At 45.0% G+C, this 25,278-nt stretch overlaps 1 protein-coding gene across 3 annotated transcripts in view; it reads left to right on the forward strand.

Annotated features, from left to right (window-relative positions):
• Positions 1 to 25,278, forward strand: part of abcc4 (ATP binding cassette subfamily C member 4 (PEL blood group)) — a 376,726-nt gene that overhangs the window by 286,126 nt on the left and 65,322 nt on the right. For all 3 annotated transcript variants that reach the window (XM_067986483.1, XM_067986484.1, XM_067986485.1), the window contains 2 exons: positions 5,240 to 5,431; positions 17,501 to 17,656. In XM_067986483.1, coding sequence (XP_067842584.1) covers positions 5,240 to 5,431; positions 17,501 to 17,656 — 348 coding nt within the window. The remainder of the gene's footprint in view (positions 1 to 5,239; positions 5,432 to 17,500; positions 17,657 to 25,278) is intronic.

Consider the following 25,278-nt stretch of genomic DNA (forward strand, 5'->3'; position numbering starts at 1 on the left):
AGTAGATGAGAAAGAAAGAAATAGAAGATTATGCTGATAGGGTGGGAGCAGGCTCATATGGAACATAAATACTGGCATAGACCAGTTGGGCCGAATGGCCTGTTTCTGTGCTGTACATTCCATTTAATTCTATATAATTTCTATTCAGTCATTTTTCTACATAATTATTATAAAAATGCTATTACGAGCACACAAGGTCTTCAATAATTGATGGTTTTTGGTTTTAAAAGAGCAAGTCAATTCTGATCTTTGCTTCAAGGTTTTTAAACTGCTACAGATTTGATTTAAAGCCTTGTTTTTCTGCAACCTAGGTTTGAGGTTACTTTTTTTTTATTCGTTCATGGGATGTGGGCGTCGTTGGGGACCCCAGCATTTATTGCCCATTCCTAATTACCCTGAGAGGGTGATGGTGAGCCGCCTTCTTGAACCTCTGCAGACCGTGTGGTGAAGGTTCTCCCACAGTGCTGTTAGGTAGGGAGTTCCAGGATTTTGACCCAGCGACGATGAAGGAACGGCAATATATTTCCAAGTCGGGATGGTGTATGACTTGGAGGGGAACGTGCAGGCAGTGTTGTTCCCATGTGCCTGCTGCCCGTGTCCTTCTAGGTGGTAGAGGTCGCGGGTTTGGGAGGTGCTGTCGAAGAAGCCTTGGCGAATTGCTGCAGTGCATCCTGTGGATGGTACATACTGCAGCCACAATGCGCCGGTGGTGAAGGGAGTGAATGTTTAGGGTGGCGGATGGGATGCCAATCAAGCGGACTGCTTCTTGAGTGTTGTTGGAGCTGCACTCATCCAGGCAAGTGGAGAGTATTCCATCACACTCCTGACTTGTGCCTTGTAGATGGTGGAAAGGCTTTGGGGAGTCAGCAGAATACCCAGCCTCTGATCTACTCTCGTAGCCACAGTATTTATATGGCTGGTCCAGTTAAGTTTCTGTTCAATGGTGACCCCCGAGATGTTGATTGTGGGGGATTCGGTGATGGTAATGCCGTTGAATGTCAAGGGGAGGTGGTTAGACTCTCTCTTGTTGGAGATGGTCATTGCCTGGCCCTTGTCCGGCGCGAATGTTACTTGCCATTTATCAGCCCAATCCTGGATGTTGTCAAGGTCTTGCTGCATGCGGGCACGGATTGCTTCATTATCTGAGGGGTTGTGAATGGAACTGAACACTGTGCAATCATCAGCAAACATCCCCATTTCTGACCTTATGATGGAGGGAAGGTCATTGATGAAGCAGCTGAAGATGGTTGTGCCTAGGACGCTGCCCTGAGGAACTCCTGCAGCAATGTTCTGGGGCTGAGATGATTGGCCTCCAACAACCACTACCATCTTCCTTTGTGCTAGGTATGACACCAGCCACTGGAGAGTTTTCTCCCTGATTCCCGTTGACTTCAATTTTACTAGGGCTCCTTGGTGCCACACTCGGTCAAATGCTGCCTTGATGTTAAGGGCAGCCACTCTCACCTCACCTCTGGAATTCAGCTCTTTTGTCCATGTTTGGACCAAGGCTGTAATGAGGTCTGGAGCCGAGTGGTCCTGGCGGAACCCCAACTGAGCATCGGTGAACAGGTTATTGGTGATAGCACTGTCGACGACACCTTCCATCACTTTGCTGATGATTGAGAGTAGATTGATGAGACGGTAATTGGCCGGATTGGATTTGTCCTGCTTTTTGTGGACAGGACATACCTGGGCAATTTTCCACATTGTCGGGTAGATGCTAGTGTTGTAGCTGTACTGGAACAGTTTGGCTAGAGGCGCGGTTAGTTCTGGAGCACAAGTCTTCAGCACTACAGCAGGGATGTTGTCGGGGGCCCATAGCCTTTGCTGTATCCAGTGCACTCAGCTGTTTCTTGATATCACGTGGAGTGAATCGAATTGGCTGAAGACTGGCTTCTGTGATGGTGGGGATATCGGGAGGAGGTCGAGATGGATCATCCACTCGGCACTTCTGGCTGAAGATGGTTGCAAACGCTTCAGCCTTGTCTTTTGCACTCACGTGCTGGACTCCGCCATCATTGAGGATGGGGATGTTTACCGAGCCTCCTCCTCCCGTTAGTTGTTTAATTGTCCACCACCATTCACGACTGGATGTGGCAGGACTGCAGAGCTTTGATCTGATCCGATGGTTGTGGAATCGCTTAGCTCTGTCTGTAGCATGTTGCTTCCGCTGTTTAGCATGCATGTAGTCCTGAGTTGTAGCTTCACCAGGTTGGCACCTCATTTTTCGGTATGCCTGGTGCTGCTCCTGGCATGCTCTTCTACACTCCTCATTGAACCAGGGTTGATCCCCTGGCTTGTTGGTAATGATAGAGTGAGGAATATGCCGGGCCATGAGGTTACAGATTGTGCTGGAATACAATTCTGCTGCTGTTGATGGCCCACAGCGCCTTATGGATGCCCAGTTTTGAGCTGCTCGATCTGTTCTGAATCTATCCCATTTAGCACGGTGGTAGTGCCACACAACACGTTGGATGGTGTCCACAGTGTGAAGACAAGACTTCGTCTCCACAAGGACTGTGCGGTGGTCACTCCTACCAATACTGTCATGGACAGATGCATCTGCGACAGGTAGATTGGTGAGGACGAGGTCAAGTAGGTTTTTCCCTTGTGTTGGTTCGCTCATCACCTGCCGCAGGCCCAGTCTGGCAGCTGTGTCCTTCAGGGCTTGGCCAGCTCGGTCAGTAGTGGTGCTACCGAGCCTCTCCTGGTGATGGACTTTGAAGTCCCCCACCCAGAGTACATTCTGTGCCCTTGCTACCCTCAGTGCTTCCTCCAATGTGGTGCTCAACATGGAGGAGGACTGATTCATCAGCTGAGGGAGGGCGGTAGGTGATAATCAGCAGAAGGTTTCCTTGCCCATGTTTGACCCGATGACATGAGATTTCATGGGGTCCGGAGTCAGTGGTGAGGACTCCCAGGGCCACTCTCTCCTGACTGTATATCACTGTACCGCCACCTCTGGTGGGTCTTTCCTGCCGGTGGGACAGGACATACCAAGAGATAGTAATGTAAGAGTCTGGGACGTTGGCTGAAAGGTATGATTCTGTGAGTATGGCTATGTCAGGCTGTTGCTTGACCAGGCTGTTGCTTGACCAGGCTGTTGCTTGACTCGTCTGTGGGACAGCTCTCCCAATTTTGGCACAAGTTCCCACTTTGTGGATTTTGCCCACTGTTTGCCTAAGTGTGGAACAATGAACTTTCCCATCCTACTGGTATTGGAAAACGTAACTAATCACAACAGTTTGCCTTACCACATTCCAGGATAGCAACTGTCCCAGCACATTGTAAAAGAAGGGATTATATCATAGAATCATGCAGCACAGAAGGAGGCTATTCAGCTCATTGTACCTGTGCAGCTCTTTGAAAGAGCTATCAAATTAGTCCCACTCCCCTGCTCTTTCCCCTTGGTCCTGCAATTTTTTTCTTTTCAAGGATATATCCAATTCCCTTTTTAAATTTACTATTGAATCTGCTTCCATCACCCTTTCAGGCAGTGCATTCCAGATCACAACAACTCGGTGCATAAAAAACCCTCTCCCCTCGGGTTCTTTTGAAATTACCTTAAATCTGTGACCTCTGCTTACCGACCCTATATTGTGCTGATGAATTGAAGTGGACCCAACGTTTACCTAAATTCTACCTGCAACTGATGATTCAAATGATTTTTTGGAATTGGTTTGGTAATAAAGACACTTCTGGGGTAACTTTGATCCCAGAACCAATTCCTTTCTACTTGTCATCTATATATTTATTCATTCCTCCAGCTGTCATATTTTAAAAACAATGTATCCATGCATTTCTGTCCATCACAAGTCAGACGTCACAGATTGTCTAATACAAATTTCTGTGTCACACTTGAAAAGAAGTATAAAGAAATGATGACAGTCACTGGAATGTAAATAATGACCCAACAATTGAAAATACCTCAGTTGACAAAGGAGTCAAAATGACTGTAACCTCTGACTGGCCTTACCAATCTCAATTACGCTCTGACCTAATCCATTGTTAATACTAATTAGATTTTGTGGCCTATAGTTATACTGCTTCATCTTATCAGCAGTATAGCACATTGTGCAATGTATGGAATAATCCTCCTATCCTTAGAAAATAGTGCATCACCCAGCTTGATGTGAGCAATACCACAGGAAATCAGCTACCTATTTGTAACATATTAGAAGTTTTAGATGTGTTTCACATTTCCTGTAACACTTTCCTGTCATACAATTTCTCTCACCCTGCCTGTACCCATGTCTGCCATGCTAAAACTTATTTTTAAATCTATTTTCATGCTTTGCCTTGTTCTTCCCACATCATTCACCCCAATTTGTGGTCCTTCCAGTTGTAGAGTTCCATCCCCTAGTTACGGTGGCACTGTTTCACCCACCCTGCATAAGGGCAAGGTTTTTATTAAGAGAATGGGAGTTAGTTCTTCGAGGTCCCACCAAGAGTCAGGAACAGTTTCATTTTTAAATTCTGTCGTTGGCCGTAAACTGGTCTGCTAGCCATTTCCCAGCCATGAGCTGGTGTGGCAAAAGAAAGGAGAAAGAACTTGCATTTATATAGTGCCTTTCACAACCTCAGGACTTCCCAAAGCGCTTTATAACCAATGAAGTACTTTTGAAGTGATGTCACTGTTGTAATGTAGGAATGCTGCAGCAAATTTGCACACAGCAAGGTTCCACAATCAGCAATGACCAAATAATCTGTTTTAGTGATGTTGGTTGAGGGATAAATATTGGCCAAGACACCGGGGAGAATTCCCCTGCTCTTCTTCGAAATAGTACCATTGGATCTTTTATGTCCACCTCAGAGGGCAGGAAGGGCCTCGGTTTAATGTCTCATCGGAAAGGTGGCACCTCAGACAGTGCAGTGCTGCACTGCGGTGTCAACCTGGATTTTGTACTCAATTCTCTGGAGTGGGACTTGAACCCACAATCTTCCAACTCAGAGGCGAGAGTACTACTACTGAGCTATGGCTGACACCCAATTGCACAGAAATGTAAGATTTTTAATGCTACAGATATTTTATATAGATGTGCTGAATTGTGGCCATTTTTATGCAAAATGCTGGCAACTGTCCATGCTCATTTCACGTTAGACCCTCACAGTTGACAGATAGATGTTTTCTTCTAAACAAGCTGGTTTCAGTTAAATCTCAGGTGAAAGGAAATTGTCTAACCCACCGTGTCAGTCAGATTCCTCATGGCACTTTTAAACTTTTGTCTTATCCTTGCAGATGACTTCAGTGGAAAGAGTTCTGGAGTACACTGAACTTGAAAGTGAAGCATCATGGGAATCATACAAGCCCCCACCCAATGGCTGGCCAAACCATGGAGCTGTGGTATTTGAAAATGTCAGCTTTGGCTACAGTCCAGAAAGTGAGCCTGTTCTAAAGGACCTGAATCTAACAATCAGAGCAAAAGAAAAGGTAAGCAAAAGCATTTACTGTTTGACAATTAATCACTTTGACTTCCATTATATGAGAAGTCTGATTTTAACCAGTTTAAAATTCTTAATGCTAGTAAATATCTGAATAAACTAAGAATAAGAAAAGCCACACTACATAGATTTGACTGTAAAGTTGCCCAGCAGGGTGCTCCATAAAAACCTTTCCTGACCTTGTTGATGACAAGTTAATGGCTGGGAAATTTTCATCCCAGCTTGTAAATTACACCAGCAAAGAAATCACACTATAAAAATCTTAATTTAAGTGTACGTGTGAGTGTTAAATGAGTTAGCTTTTCCTTTAAAGCTATTTGAAATCTCGTAGAGGAGCTATCCAAAAGCTTTGTGCAGAGGGCGATAATGGCTAGTCAAATGCATGCCTCTGATTAGTATAACATTAAGTAGTACTTTCCAAATCTAAGGAACTGAGTAATATACACCTAGATAGATAGAACTAAAGAAGTTTACAGTAAAGAAGGAAGCCATTCAACTTGTGCTGGCTCTTTGCTAGACCAATCCAAAATTAATCCCCTGTCCCGGTTTCTTCCCAGTAGCCCTACATGTTCTGCTGCTTCAAATATTTATCAACATTTCCCTTAAAAGATGCAATGGTCTCTGCCTCAATACTCCCTGCAGCAAAGCATTCCATGCTCTTAACAACTCTGCATAAGGAAATTTCTCCAACCCCTCTCCCCACAGTTTTAGTGACAATTTTAAATTGACGAACCCTCATCACCTTCTCCATATCCAAGAAAATAGTATTTCCCTATTCACCCTACCAAAGCTCTTCATAATTTTAAAAATCTTTCTTAAATCTCCTGTATGTTCTCTGCTCCTGTGGAATAGTCCGAGAATCTTAAACTACAGTTATGAGGAGAGAACTTATCATCTCTGGTATCATACTGATGAATCTACTCAGTATGCTCTCTGTGGCGTTAATAAGTACAGTGGACCCTGTCTCAACTACTCCCTGTGGCATAGCAGTCCATAGACTAAAAGCTCTCTGCATAAAGACAGTTCTCCTAACTTCTCTATAATGCAACTCTAAAACTATGCATAGTGCTCTAACTGTGGCCTAACCATTGCCTTGTATAAATTTATCATAATCTCTTTCCTCTTGTCCATGCCCCATTTTTAAAACCCCAAATTGGCATTGATCCTGCTCCTAATTGCCCCCCAGCTAACATCTACTGGAAGTACAGTTGTGTAGACATCGGTTGAGACCTGGGTTAAGCTTGTCTGTGATAACCTCCATGGTGGAATAGTCCTCCAGCACTCACTGCCAACCTTGTACTTAAAGAATAGTAATGTAAGGAAAATGTTGAAGAGCCTGCACTGCTCATGTTACTGTATTGCAGCATAATTCACTACTTTGTGAGAGGTTTTTTTGCCTCTGTTTGTACTCAAGTATTTTGCAAAGTTTTCAATTTTGAAAGTATATGTTGGCAGATGATCGTTATTAAGACACTTGGAACTGTGCTAGTTCTTGCAGGGAGTATGGAATGAAATTGTTTATTTTTAAAGCTACTCTAAAATATATTTGTAAATTTCTATGTTGGGACAAAAAAGCATTTCTGGAATTCTTGCTGGAGATAATTTTCATGAATGAAATGTTCTGAAATAAAGTGGGAAGTAAAGTGGTGACAGGAACAAAAGGCAGTAAGGGAGAGTGTACAAAACATGACCGGACAGATGGTCTGAGAAAGCAGGGCAAAGACCAAGGGAAGTCTAGATTAAACTGCATTTATTTCAATGCAAGAAGTCTGATGGGCAAGGTAGATGAACTCAGGGCATGGATGGGTACATGGGACTGGGATGTTATAGCTATTACTGAAACATGGCTAAGGGAGGGGCAGGACTGGCAGCTCAATGTTCCAGGGTACAGATGCTATAGGAAAGATAGAGCAGGAGGTAAGAGAGGAGGAGGAGTTGCGTTCTTGATTAGGGAGAACATCACGGCAGTAGTGAGAGAGGATATATCCGAGGGTTCGCCCACGGAGTCTATATGGGTAGAACTGAAAAATAAGAAGGGAGAGATCACGTTGATAGGATTGTACTACAGACCCCCAAATAGTCAACGAGAAATTGAGGAGCAAATATGTAAGGAGATTACAGACAGCTGCAAGAAAAATAGGGTGGTAATAGTAGGGGACTTTAAGTTTCCCAACATTGACTGGGACAGCCATAGCATTAGGGGCTTGAATGGAGAGAAATTTGTTGAGTGTATTCAGGAGGAATTTCTCATTCAGTGTGTGGATGCCCGACAAGAGAGGGGGCAAAACTGGACCTCCTCTTGGGAAATAAGGAAGGGCAGGTGACAGAAGTGTTAGTGAGGGATCACTTTGGGACCAGTGATCATAATTCCATTAGTTTTAAGATAGCTATGGAGAATGATAGGTCTGGCCCAAAAGTTAAAATTCTAAATTGGGGAAAGGCCAATTTTGATGGTATTAGACAGGAACTTTCAGAAGTTGATTGGGAGAGTCTGTTGGCAGGCAAAGGGACGTCTGGTAAGTGGGAGGCCTTCAAAAGTGTGTTAACCAGGGTTCAGGGTAAGCACATTCCTTATAAAGTGAAGGGCAAGGCTGGTAGAAGTAGGGAACCTTGGATGACTCGGGAGATTGAGGCTCCAGTCAGAAAGAAGAAGGAGACATATGACATGCATAGGCAGCTGGGATCAAGTGGATCCCTTGAAGAGTATAGAGATTGCCGGAGTAGAGTTAAGAGAGAAATCAGGAGGGCAAAAAGGGGACATGAGATTGCTTTGGCAGATGAGGCAAAGGTGAATCCAAAGAGCTTCTACAAATACATAAAGGGCAAAAGAGTAACTAGGGAGAGAGTAGGGCCTCTTAAGGATCAACAAGGTCATCTGTGTGCGGAACCACAAGAGATGGGTGAGATCCTAAATGAATATTTCGCATCGGTATTTACGGTTGAGAAAGGCATGGATGTTAGGGAACTTGGGGAGTGTAAATATTACAGAGAGGGAAGTGCTGGAAGTCTTAACGCGCATCAAGGTAGATAAATCTCCGGGACCTGATGAAATGTATCCCAGGACGTTATGGGAGGTCAGGGAGGAAATTGCGGGTCCCCAAGCAGAGATATTTGAATCATCGACAGCTACAGGTGAGGTGCCTGAAGATTGGAGGGTAGCAAATGTTGTGCCTTTGTTTAAGAAGGGCGGCAGGGAAAAGCCTGGGAACTACAGACCAGTGAGCCTGACATCTGTAGTGGGTAAGTTGTTCGAGGGTATTCTGAGAGACAGGATCTACGGGCATTTGGAGAGGCAGGGACTGATTAGGAACAGTCAGCATGGTTTTGTGAGAGGAAAATCATGTCTCACAAATTTGATTGAGTTTTTTGAAGGGGTAACCAAGAAGATAGATGAGGGCTGTGCAGTAGACGTGGTCTACATGGACTTTAGCAAAGCCTTTGACAAGGTACCGCATGGTAGGTTGTTGCATAAGGTTAGATCTCACGGGATCCAAGGTGAGGTAGCCAATTGGATACAAAATTGGATTGACGACAGAAGACAGAGGGTGGTTGTAGAGGGTTGTTTTTCAAATTGGAGGCCTGTGACCAGCGGTGTGCCTCAGGGATCGGTGCTGGGTCCGCTGTTATTTGTTATTTATATTAATGATTTGGATGAGAATTTAGGAGGCATGGTTAGTAAGTTTGCAGATGATACCAAGATTGGTGGCATTGTGGACAGTGAAGAAGGTTATCTAGGATTGCAACAGGATCTTGATGAATTGGGCCAGTGGGCCGATGAATGGCAGATGGAGTTTAATTTAGATAAATGTGAGGTGATACATTTTGGTAGATCGAATCGGGCCAGGACCTACTTCGTTAATGGTAGGGCGTTGGGGAGAGTTATAGAACAAAAAGATCTAGGAACAAAGAGATTTAGGCGAGACAGAGGGGGAGGTATAAGAGGAGGGGGGGTCGCAATATTAATTAAAGAATCAATTACTACCATAAGGAGGGATGATATATTAGCAGGTTCCTCAAATGAGGCCATATGGGTGGAGCTTAAAAAGAAAAAGGGGGCAAGCACTTTGATGGGAGTGTACTATAGACCCCCAAACAGTCAGGGGGAGATAGAGGAACAGATATGTAGGCAAATCTCAGAAAATTGTGCAAATAATAGGGTAATAATAGTGGGGGATTTCAACTTCCCCAATATTAACTGGGATACTCAGAGTGTAAAAGGCTTAGAGGGTACAAAATTCTTAACGTGCATCCAGGAGAGCTTTTTGAGCCAGCATGTAGAAAGTCCTACAAGAGAGGGGGCGGTACTGGACCTAATTCTAGGGAATGTGGCCGGCCAAGTGGAAGAAGTGCTAGTCGGTGAGCACTTTGGTGACAGTGACCATAATTCAGTGAGATTTAAGGTGGTCATGGAAGGAAAAGGACAGGGAGGGGCCGGAAATAAAGGTTCTAAATTGGGGGAAGGCCGATTTTAATAGGATAAGGCAGGATCTGGCCAAAATAGACTGGGATCAGCTGCTTGTAGGAAAATCCGCATCGGAGCAATGGGAGTCTTTCAGAGGGGAGATTGAGACCATACAATGGCAACATGTTCCCGTAAAGGTCAAGGGTGGTTCCAAGAACTCCAGGGAACCTTGGATGTCAGGGGATATACGAGAATGGATTAGGAAAAAAAGGAGGGATTTTGGCAGATACAAAAGGCTAAGGACGGAGGAAGCCCTAGAGGAGTACAAAAAGTGCAGGGGGATACTTAAAAAAGAAATTAGGAGATCAAGGAGGGGCCATGAAAAAACACTGGCGAGCAAAATAAAGGAAAATCCTAAGATGTTTTATAAGTATATTAAGGGTAAGAGGATAACTAGGGAAAAAATAGGGCCCATTAGGGACAAAAATGGCAATCTGTGTGTGGAGCCGGAAGATGTCGGAGGGGTTCTGAATGAATTTTTTGCATCTGTTTTCACTATGGAGAAGGACGACGTAGACATAGAAATACGGCAGGGGGACTGTGATATACTCGAACATATTAACATCGAGCGGGAGGAGATATTGGCGGTTTTAGCAGGCCTAAAAATGGATAAATCCCCAGGCCCGGACGAAATGTATCCCAGGCTACTGTGTGAGGCAAAGGAGGAGATTGCGGGGGCTCTAACACATATATTCAGAACCTCTCTGGCCACAGGGGATGTGCCAGAGGACTGGAGAACTGCTAATGTAGTACCATTATTCAAGAAGGGGAGTAGGGAAAAACCAGGGAACGACAGGCCAGTGAGCCTAACATCAGTGGTAGGAAAATTATTGGAAAAAATTCTGAAGGACAAAATTAGTCTCCACTTGGAGAAGCAAGGATTAATCAGGGATAGTCAACATGGCTTTGTCAAGGGAAGATCATGTCTGACTAATTTGATTGAATTTTTTGAGGGGGTGACTAGGCGTGTGGATGAGGGTAACGCAGTGGATGTGGTATACATGGATTTCAGTAAGGCCTTCGATAAAATCCCGCACAGGAGACTGGTCAAGAAGGTACGAGCCCATGGAGTCCAGGGTGCCTTGGCACTTTGGATACAAAACTGGCTTAGTGGCAGAAGGCAGAGGGTGATGGTCGAAGGTTGTTTTTGTGACTGGAAGCCTGTGGCCAGTGGGGTACCACAGGGATCTGTGCTGGGGCCCTTGCTGTTTGTGGTCTACATTAACGACTTGGATATGAATGTAAAAGGTATGATCAGTAAGTTCGCTGATGATACAAAAATTGGTAGGGTGGTAAATAGCGAGGAGGATAGCCTCAGTCTGCAGGACGATATAGATGTGTTGGTCAGATGGGCGGAACAGTGGCAAATGGAATTTAACCCGGAAAAGTGCGAGGTGATGCACTTTGGAGGGACTAACAAGGCAAGGGAATACACAATGAATGGGAGGACCCTAGGCAAGACAGAGGGTCAGAGGGATCTTGGTGTGCAAGTTCACAGATCCCTGAAGGCGGCGGAACAGGTAGATAAGGTGGTAAAGAAGGCATATGGGATACTTGCCTTTATTAGCCGAGGCATAGAATATAAGAGCAAGGAGGTTATGATGGAGCTGTATAAAACACTGGTCAGGCCACAGCTGGAGTACTGTGTGCAGTTCTGGTCGCCGCACTACAGGAAGGATGTGATCGCTTTGGAGAGGGTGCAGAGGAGATTCACCAGGATGTTACCAGGGCTGGAGCGCTTCAGCTATGAAGAGAGACTGGGAAGATGGGGTTTGTCTTCCTTGGAGCAGAGGAGGCTGAGGGGGGACATGATTGGGGTGTACAAAATTATATGGGGCATAGATAGGATGGATACTAAGGAGCTTTTTCCTTTCGTTGAGGGTTCTATAACAAGGGGGCATAGATTCAAGGTAAAAGGCGGGAGGTTTAGAGGGGATTTGAGAAAGAACTTTTTCACCCAGAGGGTGGTTGGAGTCTGGAACTCACTGCCTGAGAGGGTTGTGGAGGCAGGAACCCTCACAACATTCAAGAAGCATTTGGATGAGCACTTGAAATGCCATAGCATACAAGGCTACGGACCAAATGCTGGAATATGGGATTAGATTAGACAGGGCTTGATGGCCGGCGCGGACACGATGGGCCGAAGGGCCTCTATCCGTGCTGTATAACTCTATGACTCTAGGAGTACAGGTTCATAGCTCCTTGAAAGTGGAGTCACAGGTTGATAGGGTGGTGAAGAAGGCATTCAGCATGCTTGGTTTCATTGGTCAGAACATTGAATACAGGAGTTGGGATGTCTTGTTGAAGTTGTAGAAGACATTAGTAAGGCCACACTTGGAATACTGTGTACAGTTCTGGTCACCCTATTATAGATATTATTAAACTAGAAAGAGTGCAGAAAAGATTTACTAGGATGCTACCGGGACTTGATGGTTTGACTTATCGGGAGAGGTTGGATAGACTGAGACTTTATTCCCTGGAGAGTCGGAGGTTTAGGGGTGATCTTATAGAAGTCTATAAAATAATGAGGGGCATAGATAAGGTAGATAGTCAAAATCTTTTCCCAAAGGTAGGGGAGTCTATAACGAGGGGGCATAGATTTAAGGTGAGAGGGGAGAGATACAAAAGGGTCCAGAGGGGCAATTTTTTCACTCAAAGGGTGGTGAGTGTCTGGAACGAGCTGCCAGAGGCAGTAGTAGAGGCGGGTACAATTTTGTCTTTTAAAAAGCATTTGGACAGTTACATGGGTAAGATGGGTATAGAGGGATATGGGCCAAGTGCAGGCAACTGGGACTAGCTTAGTGGTATAAACTGGGCGACATGGACATGTTGGGCCAAAGGGCCTGTTTCCATGTTGTAAACTTCTATGATTCTATGATTCTAAATGCAGCCTAATAAAATGTAAGCAGAATTGTCCACATCCGCCCGAAGATTGCAGTGGAGAATGATGGAAAATTTGGGCGGTGAGCTCTACTGCTACCTCTCGGTTCTGACTGGGATATCTATCCTCCTGCATGTGTCAGGACCGCTACTGATCACTCTTTCTCCGTCCACTGTGTTCAAATGGCATTTGTGAGTTGGGGTCTGGGTCCCAGGCAGATTTCACCTATATCCACCCCAGTTACTGCTGCTTCCTAGAACCATGACATGGAAGGTAGCAGTCGGCCCCGGCAGTGGCAGTAAAGACCCAGAGTTCTCCCAATGAAGGGAGAGGGCCTTGTAGCAGCATCCTCTCTTTGCTGCCCAGTTGGCCCCAGACATTTACCTGCAGAAGGCCTTGATCTCTTGATAGCTGGAATCCTGCCACGGATATGCAGTGAGGCCCAAACCAGGACAGTGAATTAGAGCTGGGACAGAATTACAGGGACAGGCAGAAGGCCCACTCTGCTGGAATTCCATGCCGAAGAAAATCCAAGTTTTTTTTTCCCTGGGGAAAGAAATCCCCCTTTCCCCAAATATTGTCTGTTCCTCCTCTGGAAGTTGTTGACTCAGAGTATAATGCCGTACATGCCCTCCAGTACCTTGCCCAAGTGTCCATTTTTTAAGTGAGGGAGGGAGTTTGAGCATTGGGGGCATTGCAATCAAGCTTCATCTTGTCCTAACCTGTTTCCATGTGCAACTGCAACCTATCAGCAACTGATCTTTTTTTAGAATCATAGAAAATTTACGGCACAGAAGGAGGCAATTCGGCCCATCATGTCCGCGCCAGCTGAGAAATGAGCCACCCAGCCTAATCCCGCTTTCCCGCATTTGGTCCGTAGCCCTGCAGGTTACGGCTCTTCAGGTGCACATCCAGGTATTTTTTAAATGAGTTGAGGGTTTCTGCCTCTACCACCCTCTCAGGCAGTGAGTTCCAGACCCCCACCACCCTCTGGGTGAAAAGTTTTTTCCTCATTTCTGCTCTAGCCCTTCTACCAATCACTTTAAATCTATGTCCACTGGTTATTGACCCCTCCGCTAAGGGAAATAGGTCCTTCCTATCCACTCTATCCAGGCCCCTCATAATTATGTACACCTCAATCAAATCACCCCTCAGACTCCTCTGTTCCAAGGAAAACAAACCCAGCCTATCCAATCTGTTATCATAGCTAAAATTCTCCAGTCCTGGCAACATCCTTGTAAATCTCCTCTGCACCCTCTCTAGTGCAATTACATCCTTCCTGTAATGTGGTGACCAGAACTGTACACAGTACTCAAGTTGTGGCCAAACTAATGTTTTATACAGTTCCTGCATAACATGCCTGCTTTTATAGTCTATGCTTCGGCTAATAAAGGAAAGTATCCTGTATGCCTTCTTAACCACCTTATCTACATGTCCTGCGACCTTCAGGGATCTGTGGACATGGACTCCAAGGCCCCTCACTTCCTCTACACCTTTTAGTATCCTCCCATTTATTGTGTATTCCCTTGCCTTGTTTGCTATCCCCAAATGCATTACCTCACACTTCTCCGGATTGAACTCCATTTGCTACTTTTCTGCCCATCTGACCAGTCCATTGATATCTTCCTGCAGTCTACAGCTTTCCTCCTCACTATCAACCACACGGTCTATCTTTGTGTCATCCGCAAATTTCTTAATCACGCCCCTCACATTTAAGTCCAAATCGTTAATGTATACCACAAAAAGCAAAGGACCTAGTACCAAGCCCTACGGCACCTCACTGGAAACAGCCTTCCAGTCGCAAAAACACCTGTCGACCATCACCCTTTGCTTCCAGCCACTGAGCCAATTTTGGATCCAATTTGCCACATTCCCTTGGATCCCACGGGCCTTTACTTTTTTGACCAATTTGCCATGTGGGACCTTGTCAAAAGCCTTGCTAAAATCCGTGTAGACTACATCAATTGCGCTACCCTCATCGATCCTCCTTGTCACCTCCTCGAAAAATTCAATCACGTTAGTCAGACACGACCTCCCCTTAACAAATCCGTGCCGACTGTCCTTGATTAGTCCATGCCTTTCTAAGTGACAGATTATCCTGTCCCTCAGAATTGATTCCAATAATTTGCCCACCACCGAGGTTAGGCTGACTGGCCTGTAATTACTCGGTCTATCCTTCGCTTCCTTTTTAAACAACGGTACAATGTTAGCAGTCCTCCAATCCTCCGGCACTACACCTGTATCCAGTGAAGTTTGGAAAATGATTGTTAAAGCCTCCGCTATTTCCTCCTTGGCTTCTTTTAACAGCCTGGGCTACATTTCATCCGGCCCTGGTGATTTATCCACTTTCAAAGATGTTACTCCCCTTAATACTTCCTCTCTCACTATGTTTATCCCATCCAATATTTCACACTCCTCCTCCTTAACGTCATTCCCTGTATCATCCCTTTCCTTTGTGAAGACAGATGCAAAGTATTCATTAAGAACCATACCAACATCTTTCGCCTCCACACATAGTTTACCTTTTTGGTCTCTAATAGGCCCTACTCTTTCCTTAGTTATCCTTTTGCTCTTAATGTATTTATAAAACATTTTTGGGTTTTCTTTGATTTTACCTGCTAGGATTTTTTCATGCCCTCTCTTTGCTTTCCTAATTTCCTTTTTAACTTCACCCCTGCACTTTGTATACTGCTCTAAGCTTTCTGTAATATTGAGTTCCCGTGTCTATCATAGGCTTTCTTTTTCTGCCTTATTTTACCCTGAATGATTCTTAACATCCAGAGGGCTCAAGATTTGGCAGCCCCTTTTTCTTTGTAGGAAAATGTTTACCCTGAACCCCCTGAATCACCCCTTTGAATGTCTCCCACTGCTCTGACACTGATTTACCTTCAAGTAGCTGTTTCCAATTTACTTCTGCTAGATCACTTCTCAGTTTAGTAAAATTGGCCTTTCACCAATTGAAAACTTTAACTCCTGCTCTGTCTTTGTCCTTTTCCATAACTATGCTAAAACTAACTGTATTATGATCACTACCACCAAAATGCTCTCCCACTGCTACTTCTTCCACCTGCCCCTCTTCATTTCCTAGAACTAAATCCAGAACTGTCCCCCTCTCGTTGGGCTTGCTATATACTGGCTAAAAAAATTCTCCTGTATACAATTTGAGAATTCTGCGCCCTCTGTACCATTCACACTGTTTGTATCCCAGTTAATATTAGGGTAGTTGAAATCCCCTGCTATTACTGCCCTATTGTTTTTGCACTTCTCAGAAATTTGCCCACATATTTGCTCCTCTATCTCCCTCTGACTGTTTGGGGGTCTATAATGCACTCCCAATAGTGTGACTGCCCCTTTTTTGTTCTTCAGCTCAACCCATAAGGCCTCATTTGATGCTCCTTCTAAAATATCATCCCTCCTCACATTGTAATTGTTTCCTTAACCAAAATTGCCCCCCCCTCTTTTTTTATTCCCCTCTCTATCGCGTCTGAAAACCCTGTAACTAGGGACGTTGAGCTGCCAGTCCTGCCCCTCTTTAAGCCATGTTTCTGTAATAGCTAAGATATCATACTGCCACGTGTGACTATCTGCGCCCTCAGCTCATCCGCCTTATTTCCTATACTCCTTGAGGTAAATACATTTAAGGACTGCCAAACTCCTCTGTTGTTTATTTTCTAAGCTTCATTTCCTCTGCCTTCCAGACTCACTCACTAATTTTCTGCCTTCCATTTCCAGTTCTGACTTTATCCCATCTGAATCCACACTCAGGTTCCCATTCCCCTATCAAGCTAGTTTAAACCCTCCTCTACAGCACTGGCAAACCTCCCCAGAAGGATATTGGTCCCGGCCCTGTTGAGGTGCAATCCGTCCGGCTTGTACAGGTCCCACATCCCCCTTGCACCACCTTTGCAGCCACACATTCATCTGCTCTATCCTTCTATTTCTATTCTCACTAGCGCGTGGCACTGGGAGTAATCTGGAGATTACTACCTTTTGAGGTCCTGCTTTATAATCTTTTTCCTAACTCCTTAAACTCTGCCTGCAGGACCTCATCCCTCTTTCTACCCATGTCGTTGGTCCCAATATGGACCACGACCTCTGGCTGTTCACCCTTCCCCCCCCCCCCCCCCCCCCCCCAGAATGTTCTGCAGCCGCTCAGTGACATCCATGACCCAGGGAGGCAACGTACCATCCTGGAATCACGCCTGCGGCCACAGAAACACCTGTCTACTCCCCTAACTATGGAATCTCCTACCACTATTGCTCTCCCGACATGTTTCCTCCCCCCATGTAGAGCTGAGCCACCCATGGTGCTCTGGTCTTGGCTCTGGCTGCAGTCCCCACAGGAACCCTGTCTCCCACCAGTATTCAGAACTGAATACTGGTTAGAGAGTGAGATGCCCTCAGGGGACTCCTGAACTACCTGCCTGGTCCTCCTTGTCTGTCTGGTGGTCACCCAGTCCCTCTCTGCCTGCACTCTCTTAAGCTGTGGGGTGACCTCATGGATGTACTGCAGTGATGCCAGCTGCCGCTCCCTCCCTAACCCAGTAGTGCTGAATTTTAAAAAAAATGTAATATTACACTGAACATTTTGATGACTAAATGATTTTTTGATTTATTGTTTAAAATGTCTCATTGACGAGCTGTTTCTGATTTTGACTTGCATAGCACAGTGTATAATGAACAATAAATTAATTCATAGAGCATATTTTTTGCAGGTTGGGCTTGTTGGAAGGACAGGTGCTGGGAAGAGTTCTGTAATCTCAGCCTTGTTTCGCCTTGCTGAACCTGAAGGAAAAGTCATGATTGACGGCGTTGTGACCTCAGAACTAGGTTTACATGACCTACGAAATAACATGTCTATCATTCCTCAGGTACAGTATAAGCTGATACAAAATAAATGCATCCAAGCATCATTAGCCTTATAGTGAGCTGGTTTACTAAGTATCCATAGTATTGATCATGAGACACTCGATTTTTATTATATCTAAACGTAAGCTTATTGTAGGGAATAGAATTAAGAGCAACATTTTTGTTTTCTCTGCTGTTATAAATCATTCATGTATGGCCACCTCTTTTATGCTAAATATAAACTTACCTTCTGTAGACTGACAAGTGAACTAAACAATATGTAGTGCCTTTCAGGTCAAAACATCTCAAAGTGCTTTTTACCCAATGAATTACTTTTTTGAAGTGCAGGTGACAGTTATATAAGCAAACTACTTTGTCATTTGTAATATTTTGTATGCATGTAGAGGAAAACTCAAAATGGCTAGATGTGTGTTCATTCTAAGGTGCAAGCTTAGCGACACAGAATTCAAAGTTCTAGATGATGCCAAAATAACTTAAATATCAATACTTTGTTTGCTGTGTCAAATTATTTAGACTAGCCACACCACGAGAAAGGAGAGAGTATTTGACTTGATAATTATTTACTGATAAACCAGTAAGATACCAGCCAATCACAATGCAACACTTGGATCATGTGATTACATTACTGTATTACTGAAAAAACTGACACAGATTAATATATTTTTCATCATAACCAGAAAAGGGCAGTGATTTTTTTTTAAATACCTAAATATTTCAGAAGAATATAATTTGGAGGAGGGTAGAATAATGGAGGGGACAGAAAGCAGAGAGTAGTGGTGAACGGTTGTTTTTCAGACTGGAGGGAAGTATACAGTGGTGGTCCCCAGGGGTCAGTATTAGGACCACTGTTCTACTTGATGTATATTAATAACCTTGACTTGGGTACACAGGGTATAATTTTAAAGTTTGCAGATGACACCAAATTCAGAAATGTAGTAAACAATGTGGAGGATGGTAACAGACTTCAGGAAGACATAGACTGGTGAAATGGGCAGATACGTGGCAGATGAAATTTAACACAGAGAAGTGTGAAGCGATGAATTTTGGTAGGAAGAATAAGGAGAAGCAATATAAACTAAATGGTACAATTTTAAAGGGAGACTTGGTGGTGCACATACACAAATCTTTGAAAGTGCAGGACAAGTTGAGAAGGCTGTTAAAAAAGCATATGGAATCCAGGGCTTTATTAAAGAGGAATAGAGTTCAAAAGCAAGCAAGTTATGCTAAACCTTCATAAAACACTGGTAGGGCCTCAGCTGGAGTATTGTGCTCAATTCTGGGCACCACACTTTAGGAAGGATGTCAATGTCTTAGATTTGTGGTTGGGATCAGATCAGCCATGATCTTATTGAATGGCGGAGCAGGCTCGAGGGGCCGATTGGCCTACTCCTGCTCCTATTTCTTATGTTCTTATGTTCTTATGAGGGTGCAGAAGAGATTTACTAGAATGGTATAGGGATGAGAGACTTCAGTTATGTGGAGAGACTGGAAAAGCTGGGGTTGTTCTCCTTAGAACAGAGAAGGTTAAAGGGAGACTTGATGGAGGTGTTCAAGGTCATGAACAGTTTTGAAAGAGTAAATAAGGAGAAACTGTTTCCAGTGGCAGAAGTGGCAAGTTGGATCCAAAATTGGCTCAGTGGCAGGAAGCAAAGGGTAATGGTTGGGTGTTTTTGTGACTGGAAGGCTGTTTCCAGTAGGGTTCCGCAGGACTCAGTACCAGGTCCCTTGCTTTTTGTGGTATATATTAATGATTTGGACTTGAATGTAGGGGGCATGATCAAGAAGTTTGCAAATGATTCAAAAATTGGCCCTGTGGTTGATAATGAGGAGGAATGCTGTAGATTGCAGGAAGATATCAATGGACCGGTCAGATGGGCAGAAAAGTGGCAAATGGAATTCAATCCGGAGAAGTGTGAGGTAATGCATTTGGAGAGGGCAAACAAGACAAGGGAATACACAATAAATGGGAGGATACTGAAAGGTGTAGAGGAACAAAGGGACCTTGGAGTGCATGTCCACAGATCCCTGAAGGCAGCAAGACAGGTAGATAAGGTGGTTAAGAAGGCATACTGAATACTTTCCTTTATTAGCCGAGGCATAGAATATAAGAGCAGGGAGGTTATGCTAGAACTGTATTAAACACTAGTTAGGCCACAGCTTGATTACTGCATACAGTCCTGGTCACCATATTACAGGAAAGATGTGATTGCACTAGAGAGGGTACAGAGGAGATTTACAAGGATGTTGCCAGGGCTGGAGAATTTTAGCTATGGCAAAAGATCGGAGAGGCTGGGGTTGTTCTCTTTGGAACAAAGGAGGCTGAGGGGAGATATAATTGAGGTATATAAAATTATGACGGGACTAGATAGAGTGGATAGAGAGGACCTATTTCCCTTAGCAGAGGGGTCAGTGACCAGGGGGCATAGATTTAAAGTAATTGGTAGAAGGATTAGAGGGGAGCTGAAGAGAAATTTTTTCACCCTGAGGTTGGTGGGGGTCTAGAACTCACTGCCTGAAAGGGTGGTAGAGGCAGAAATCCTCAACTCATTTAAAAAGTACTTGGATGTGCACTTGAGGTGCCGTAACCTAAGGGCTATGGACCAAGTGCTGGAAAGTAGGATTAAGTTGGATAGCTCTTTTTTCAGCCAGCACGGACACGATGGGCCGAATGGCCTCCTTCTGTGCTGTAACTTTCTATGATTCTAAGAGAGTCAGTAACCAGAGGACACAGATTTAAGGTGATCGGCAAAAGAGCCAGAGGCGACATGAGGAAACATTTTTTTACGCAGCAAGTTGTAATGATCTGGAATGCACTGCCTGAAAGGGTGGTGGAAGCAGATTCAAAAGGGAAATAGATAAATATTTGAAAGGGAAAAATTAACAGGGCTAAGGGGACTATTTGGATAGCTCTTTCAAAGAGCCGGCACAGGAACGATAGGCCGAATGGCCTGCTTCTGTGCTGTACCTACTATGATGAATGTAAAACAATCCAGTTCAGAACTAATTATAATATTCTCATCAACATTTCTTACTATCTTACAAAATGATGGAACAGAATTTATGGGCTAAGTAGCTTATACCTGTTCCTATGCTTGTCTTTAACAAAACAGTTAGTTGAAAATCAAATGTAGAATAAGGGAGAAAAGTCTGTTTTTGATCTGTTGGAAACGGAGATCAATTATGGCACTGTCTCTTTCTCACTGACCACTAACTAACTTAATGCTTCACCAGAAATTTGCCAAACTTCATTAGTGTCTTTTCTACCTCCGACACCGGCATAGTTTCAAAATAGGTAATCTCAGATCATCCATCTAGATCGTTTACTCATCTGGAGGAAATTGTCACTTTAATAACTCAAAAATACTCATTAGAATTTCATTGGGCCAAATTTTGCTGTAGCAGTACATTTAATGGTATCTGTCGTTAGTTAGACTTGATCTTGCACATTTAAGTTTCTTAATTTTTTTGCAAGGCAAGTTGCTTAAAGTGTGAGCTGATAATGTCGCAGTGAGGGAAACAGGGCATCTGGGACCTAAGTGAACCGAGCAAGCAACTCCGTATCTCCTTAATCAATCAGATTGAAGGATTGTGAAATTAACAGCGCAAGAACTGAGAAGAAAGTGGCTATCCAGTGAGTCAAGCTAGAAAATATGACTGGATGTTGGGGAAGTAAACTGTGTTGTACAAATATTATATAAAAAAAGTATATGCCTTTTTTTTGATGAGGGAGGTGCTAATCTTCTCCCAGTATTACTGTCAGGCAGATATTTTTAAAACAAAGGTAAAATACTGCGGATGCTGGAAATCTGAAATAAAAACAGAAAATGCTGGAAATACTCAGCAGGTCAGGCAGCATCTTTGGAGAGAGAAACAGAGTTAATGGGCCCGATATTAGGAGGGAAGCGGGTTGGCAGCGGGGGTCGACAGTGAAATCGGGGTGCTCCGCACACAATCGCAGCTTGATTGAAGGTATTTACCTTGGCTTCCGGGTTTCGCGCTGGAAAGCTGCGCAGCAGGCGGACTGCACAGGCGCATCATAGGCTGTCAACTGGAGGAGCCCTATTTGATGCTGCAACAAATAGGCAAAATTACAGCATGGAGCAGCCCAGGGGGAAGGCTGCTCCCAGGTTTAATGATGCCTTACTCCAGGTCTTTTTGGATGGGGTGAGGAGGAGGGTGAGGACAGAGATCTTCTCCCTAGCGGGCGGGAGGAAGTGGCCTGCCTCTGCCACCAAGAAGGCCTGGCTCAAGGTGGCAGAGGAGGTCACCTGCACCACCAACATATCGCCCACCTGCATACAGTGCAGGAGGCGCTTCAATGGCCTAAGTAGGTCAGCCGAAGTGAGTACACTTACTCATTTCCCTACACTCCGTCTGCCACATCACCGCCCCCATCCCACATCTCCTTCTGCACAGCCAACACTACTCTATCACATCACTCCTCACACCCATTCAAAGCTCATCCTCATCTTACCTGCACTTACTCACCTCGCCAGTACTCATCCCGCCACTACCACTCAACCCAATCCTCATACAATCTCATGGCTCTATCTCATACTTACCCTCTCATGCATCTCTTTCACAGTCAGCCTCACTCAACCTGCCACTACCTGTGCTGCAGCCACAGGGCATGCATCGCATATGTGCAGTAGGAAGCGTAAGGCAAACGTGTCGTGAGCATGAAGGGGATGCACAAGGGTGTTTGAGGGTTTGTCATGGTTTTTACTTATATTTGATTTCTGATCAACTCATATTACACATTATATTGTCACCACTACTGCCACATCTTTGCGAATCTTGTCTGGTTTGTGCAATAATGCCCTTTCCTGAGGATCACAATGAAGACCCACAACTGATGCCACCCATTGTATCACTGCAGAGTGGGTGTAGGTGTATTTGCAGGGCTCTTTTGTGCAGACGACTGAGAGACGTCGGCGATGTCCCCGGTGGCACCCTGGAAGGATGCGGAGGAGAAGTTGTTGAGGGCAGTGGTGACTTTGACAGCGACAGGTAAGAAGATGGTGCTCAGGCCAACCGGGAGCAGCTCGGCATGAAGGAGGCTGCAGATATCCACGACTACATGTCGAGTGACTCTGAGTCTCCGTGTGCACTGCTGCTTAGAGAGGTCCAGGAAGCTGAGCCTCGGTCTGTGGACCCTGTGGCGAGGGTTGTGCCCTCTATGACGCATCTCTCTCTGCGGTTGCCCTCCCTCCTGCTGTGCAGGTGGATGTGTCACAGCACTGTATTGTGGAGCTCCACATGTCAGAGGTGGATGGCGTGGCCGGCGAGGCTGGTGATGCTGTTCGTCCTCCGAGGAGGTCATGACTGCAGCTACGGCGGCCCCCATCCCGAAGATGTACGTTTGAGGGGGTCCGCAAGGTAGGTACATGTGTCTGGACACCGGGGTAAGTGTGCAAGTTTGTGAATTTTCTTGTCAGGAGGAGGGTGGTGGAGGCCAAACTTTGTCCAAAGTGACAGAGTGGCCTCCTGCAATGAGTGAGGGTCTCCCGCCCCCCCCCCCAACCTGTCAAATGGACCTTTGCAGCTGCCACAGGCTGGTAGCTGCAACATGTCCATTTCAACTGGGAGTGTTTCCCCCAGTACGGGAAACACGCTCAGTTGAGATGAAAATCCCACCCCTCCTATAATATCAGTCAATCATATCTGCTAATGACCTGAACTATCAAAATAATTACCTTAAGTGGCATCCCGCCAGCTTTAATTGGAGTTGGAGCCGGGCTCTGGACCCGCCCCGGGAATCCCCGATTTTCGGAGCCCCCCCCCCCCCCGCCACGAACGCACCCGCTCAGGGGTGTGAAAATCGAGCCCAATGTATCAGGTCGATGGCCGTTCATCAGAACTGAAAGATTTAACAGTTTTTAAGCAACAGAGCCTGGGAGTGGAAGGGAGAGGGAGGGGAGGAAAGAACAAAAGGGAAGGTCTGTGATAGGGTGGAGGGCAGGAGTGATTAAATAACAAAAGGGATGATGGTGCGAGGCAATGAGGGTGGTAATGGGACAAGTAAAGAAACATTAGATGGGTCTAGAGGAGCTGTAAATGGCAACGGCAGAATCATTACCAGCACCTGCTGTCCGAAAAATGGGAGCATGGTCATTATCTTAAGTTATTGAAATCAATGTTGAATCTGGAAGGTTGTAAAGTGCCAAATCGAAAAATGAGGTGCTGTTCCACGAGCTTCAGTTAAGCTTCATTGGAACAGTCTAGGAGGCTGAGGACAGAGTGGGAGTGGGACAGAGAATTAAAATGGCAAGCGACTGCAAGCTCAGGGTCACGCTTGCGGACTAAACGGAGGTGTTCAGCAAAGCGATCATCCAATCTGCGTTTGGTCTCCCCAATGTAGAGGAGACCGCATTGTCAGCAGCAAATACAGTATATTAAATTAAAAGAAGTACAAATAAATCATTGTTTCACCTGCAAGGAGCGTTTGGGGCGCTGGACGGTGAGAAGGGCGGAGGTGAAAGAGCGGGTGTTGCATCTCCTGTGCTTGCAAGAGAAGGTGCCTTGGGAAGGGGAGGGGATGATAGAAGAGTGGACCAAGGTGTCGCGGAGGGAATGGTCTCTTTGGAATGCTAAAAGGGGAGGGAAATGGTGGAGGATGATCCGTTGAAAGTGGAGGCTGGTGGGATAGAAGGTGAGAACAAGGGGTACCCTATTGTGATTCAGGAAAGAAGGGGAAATGGTGAGGAAATGTGCAGGAAATGGGACGGACACAGTCGAGGGCCCTGTCAGCCACAGTGGAGGAGAATCCTAGATTGAGAAAAAATGAAGACATATCTGAAGCACGAGTTTGGAAGGTGGCATCGTCAGAACAGATGCGACGGAGGTGGAGAAACTGGGAGAAGGGAATAGAGCCCTTCGGAAGTGGGGTGAGAGGAAATATAATCAAGGTAGCTGTGGGAGTCGGTGGGCTTATAGTAGATATTGGTTGACCACCTATCCCCAAAAATGGAGATAGAGAAGTTGAGGAACGGAATAGTTGGAGATGGACCATGTGAAGACGAGGAAAGGGTGGAAATGGGAAGCAAAGTTGATGACGTTTTCCAGTTCGGGGCGAGAGCAGGAAACAGCACCGATACAGTCATCAACGTACCTGTCAATTCAAATCGGAAGTTCTGAAGCGCCTATTTCAATAAATTGAAGATTAAGTGAGGAAAAAAAGGTGAGGGAGGGGACCTGAATAGGACTGGAACAAAGAATGTTCCATGTGTCCCATGAAAAGGCAGGCATTTTTAAAAGTTTTGCTAAAAGTTATAAATGGAAGCGAGATGAGAGAAATGTTTTTAGCATATTAAAATTTAGGATACATTTCTAATGCTCAAAATTGAAGAAATGTATGGAACAACAAAACATTTTATAATACACAATATTTTCAGACTCAAGTGATGGTAAATTTTCCCACTCCCTAGTTTTGATGCAGGAATGTTACTGCAGGCACCAGTGTTTAAACCTAAGCCTTTTGTTTCTGCACTTTTTCTGTGCTTCAGTTGTACACAATGGTGCTACTCACTGGAGTCCATGACCTTTTGGATTTTAAAGAGGATTTTACATAGACTTAAGTTCTTTCCATTGTCCGTGTACAATGTCTTCCTCTCCCAACAGCTGC

The sequence above is a fragment of the Heptranchias perlo genome, chromosome 6 (assembly GCF_035084215.1).
Source record: "Heptranchias perlo isolate sHepPer1 chromosome 6, sHepPer1.hap1, whole genome shotgun sequence".
Taxonomy (NCBI): Eukaryota; Metazoa; Chordata; class Chondrichthyes; order Hexanchiformes; family Hexanchidae; genus Heptranchias; species Heptranchias perlo.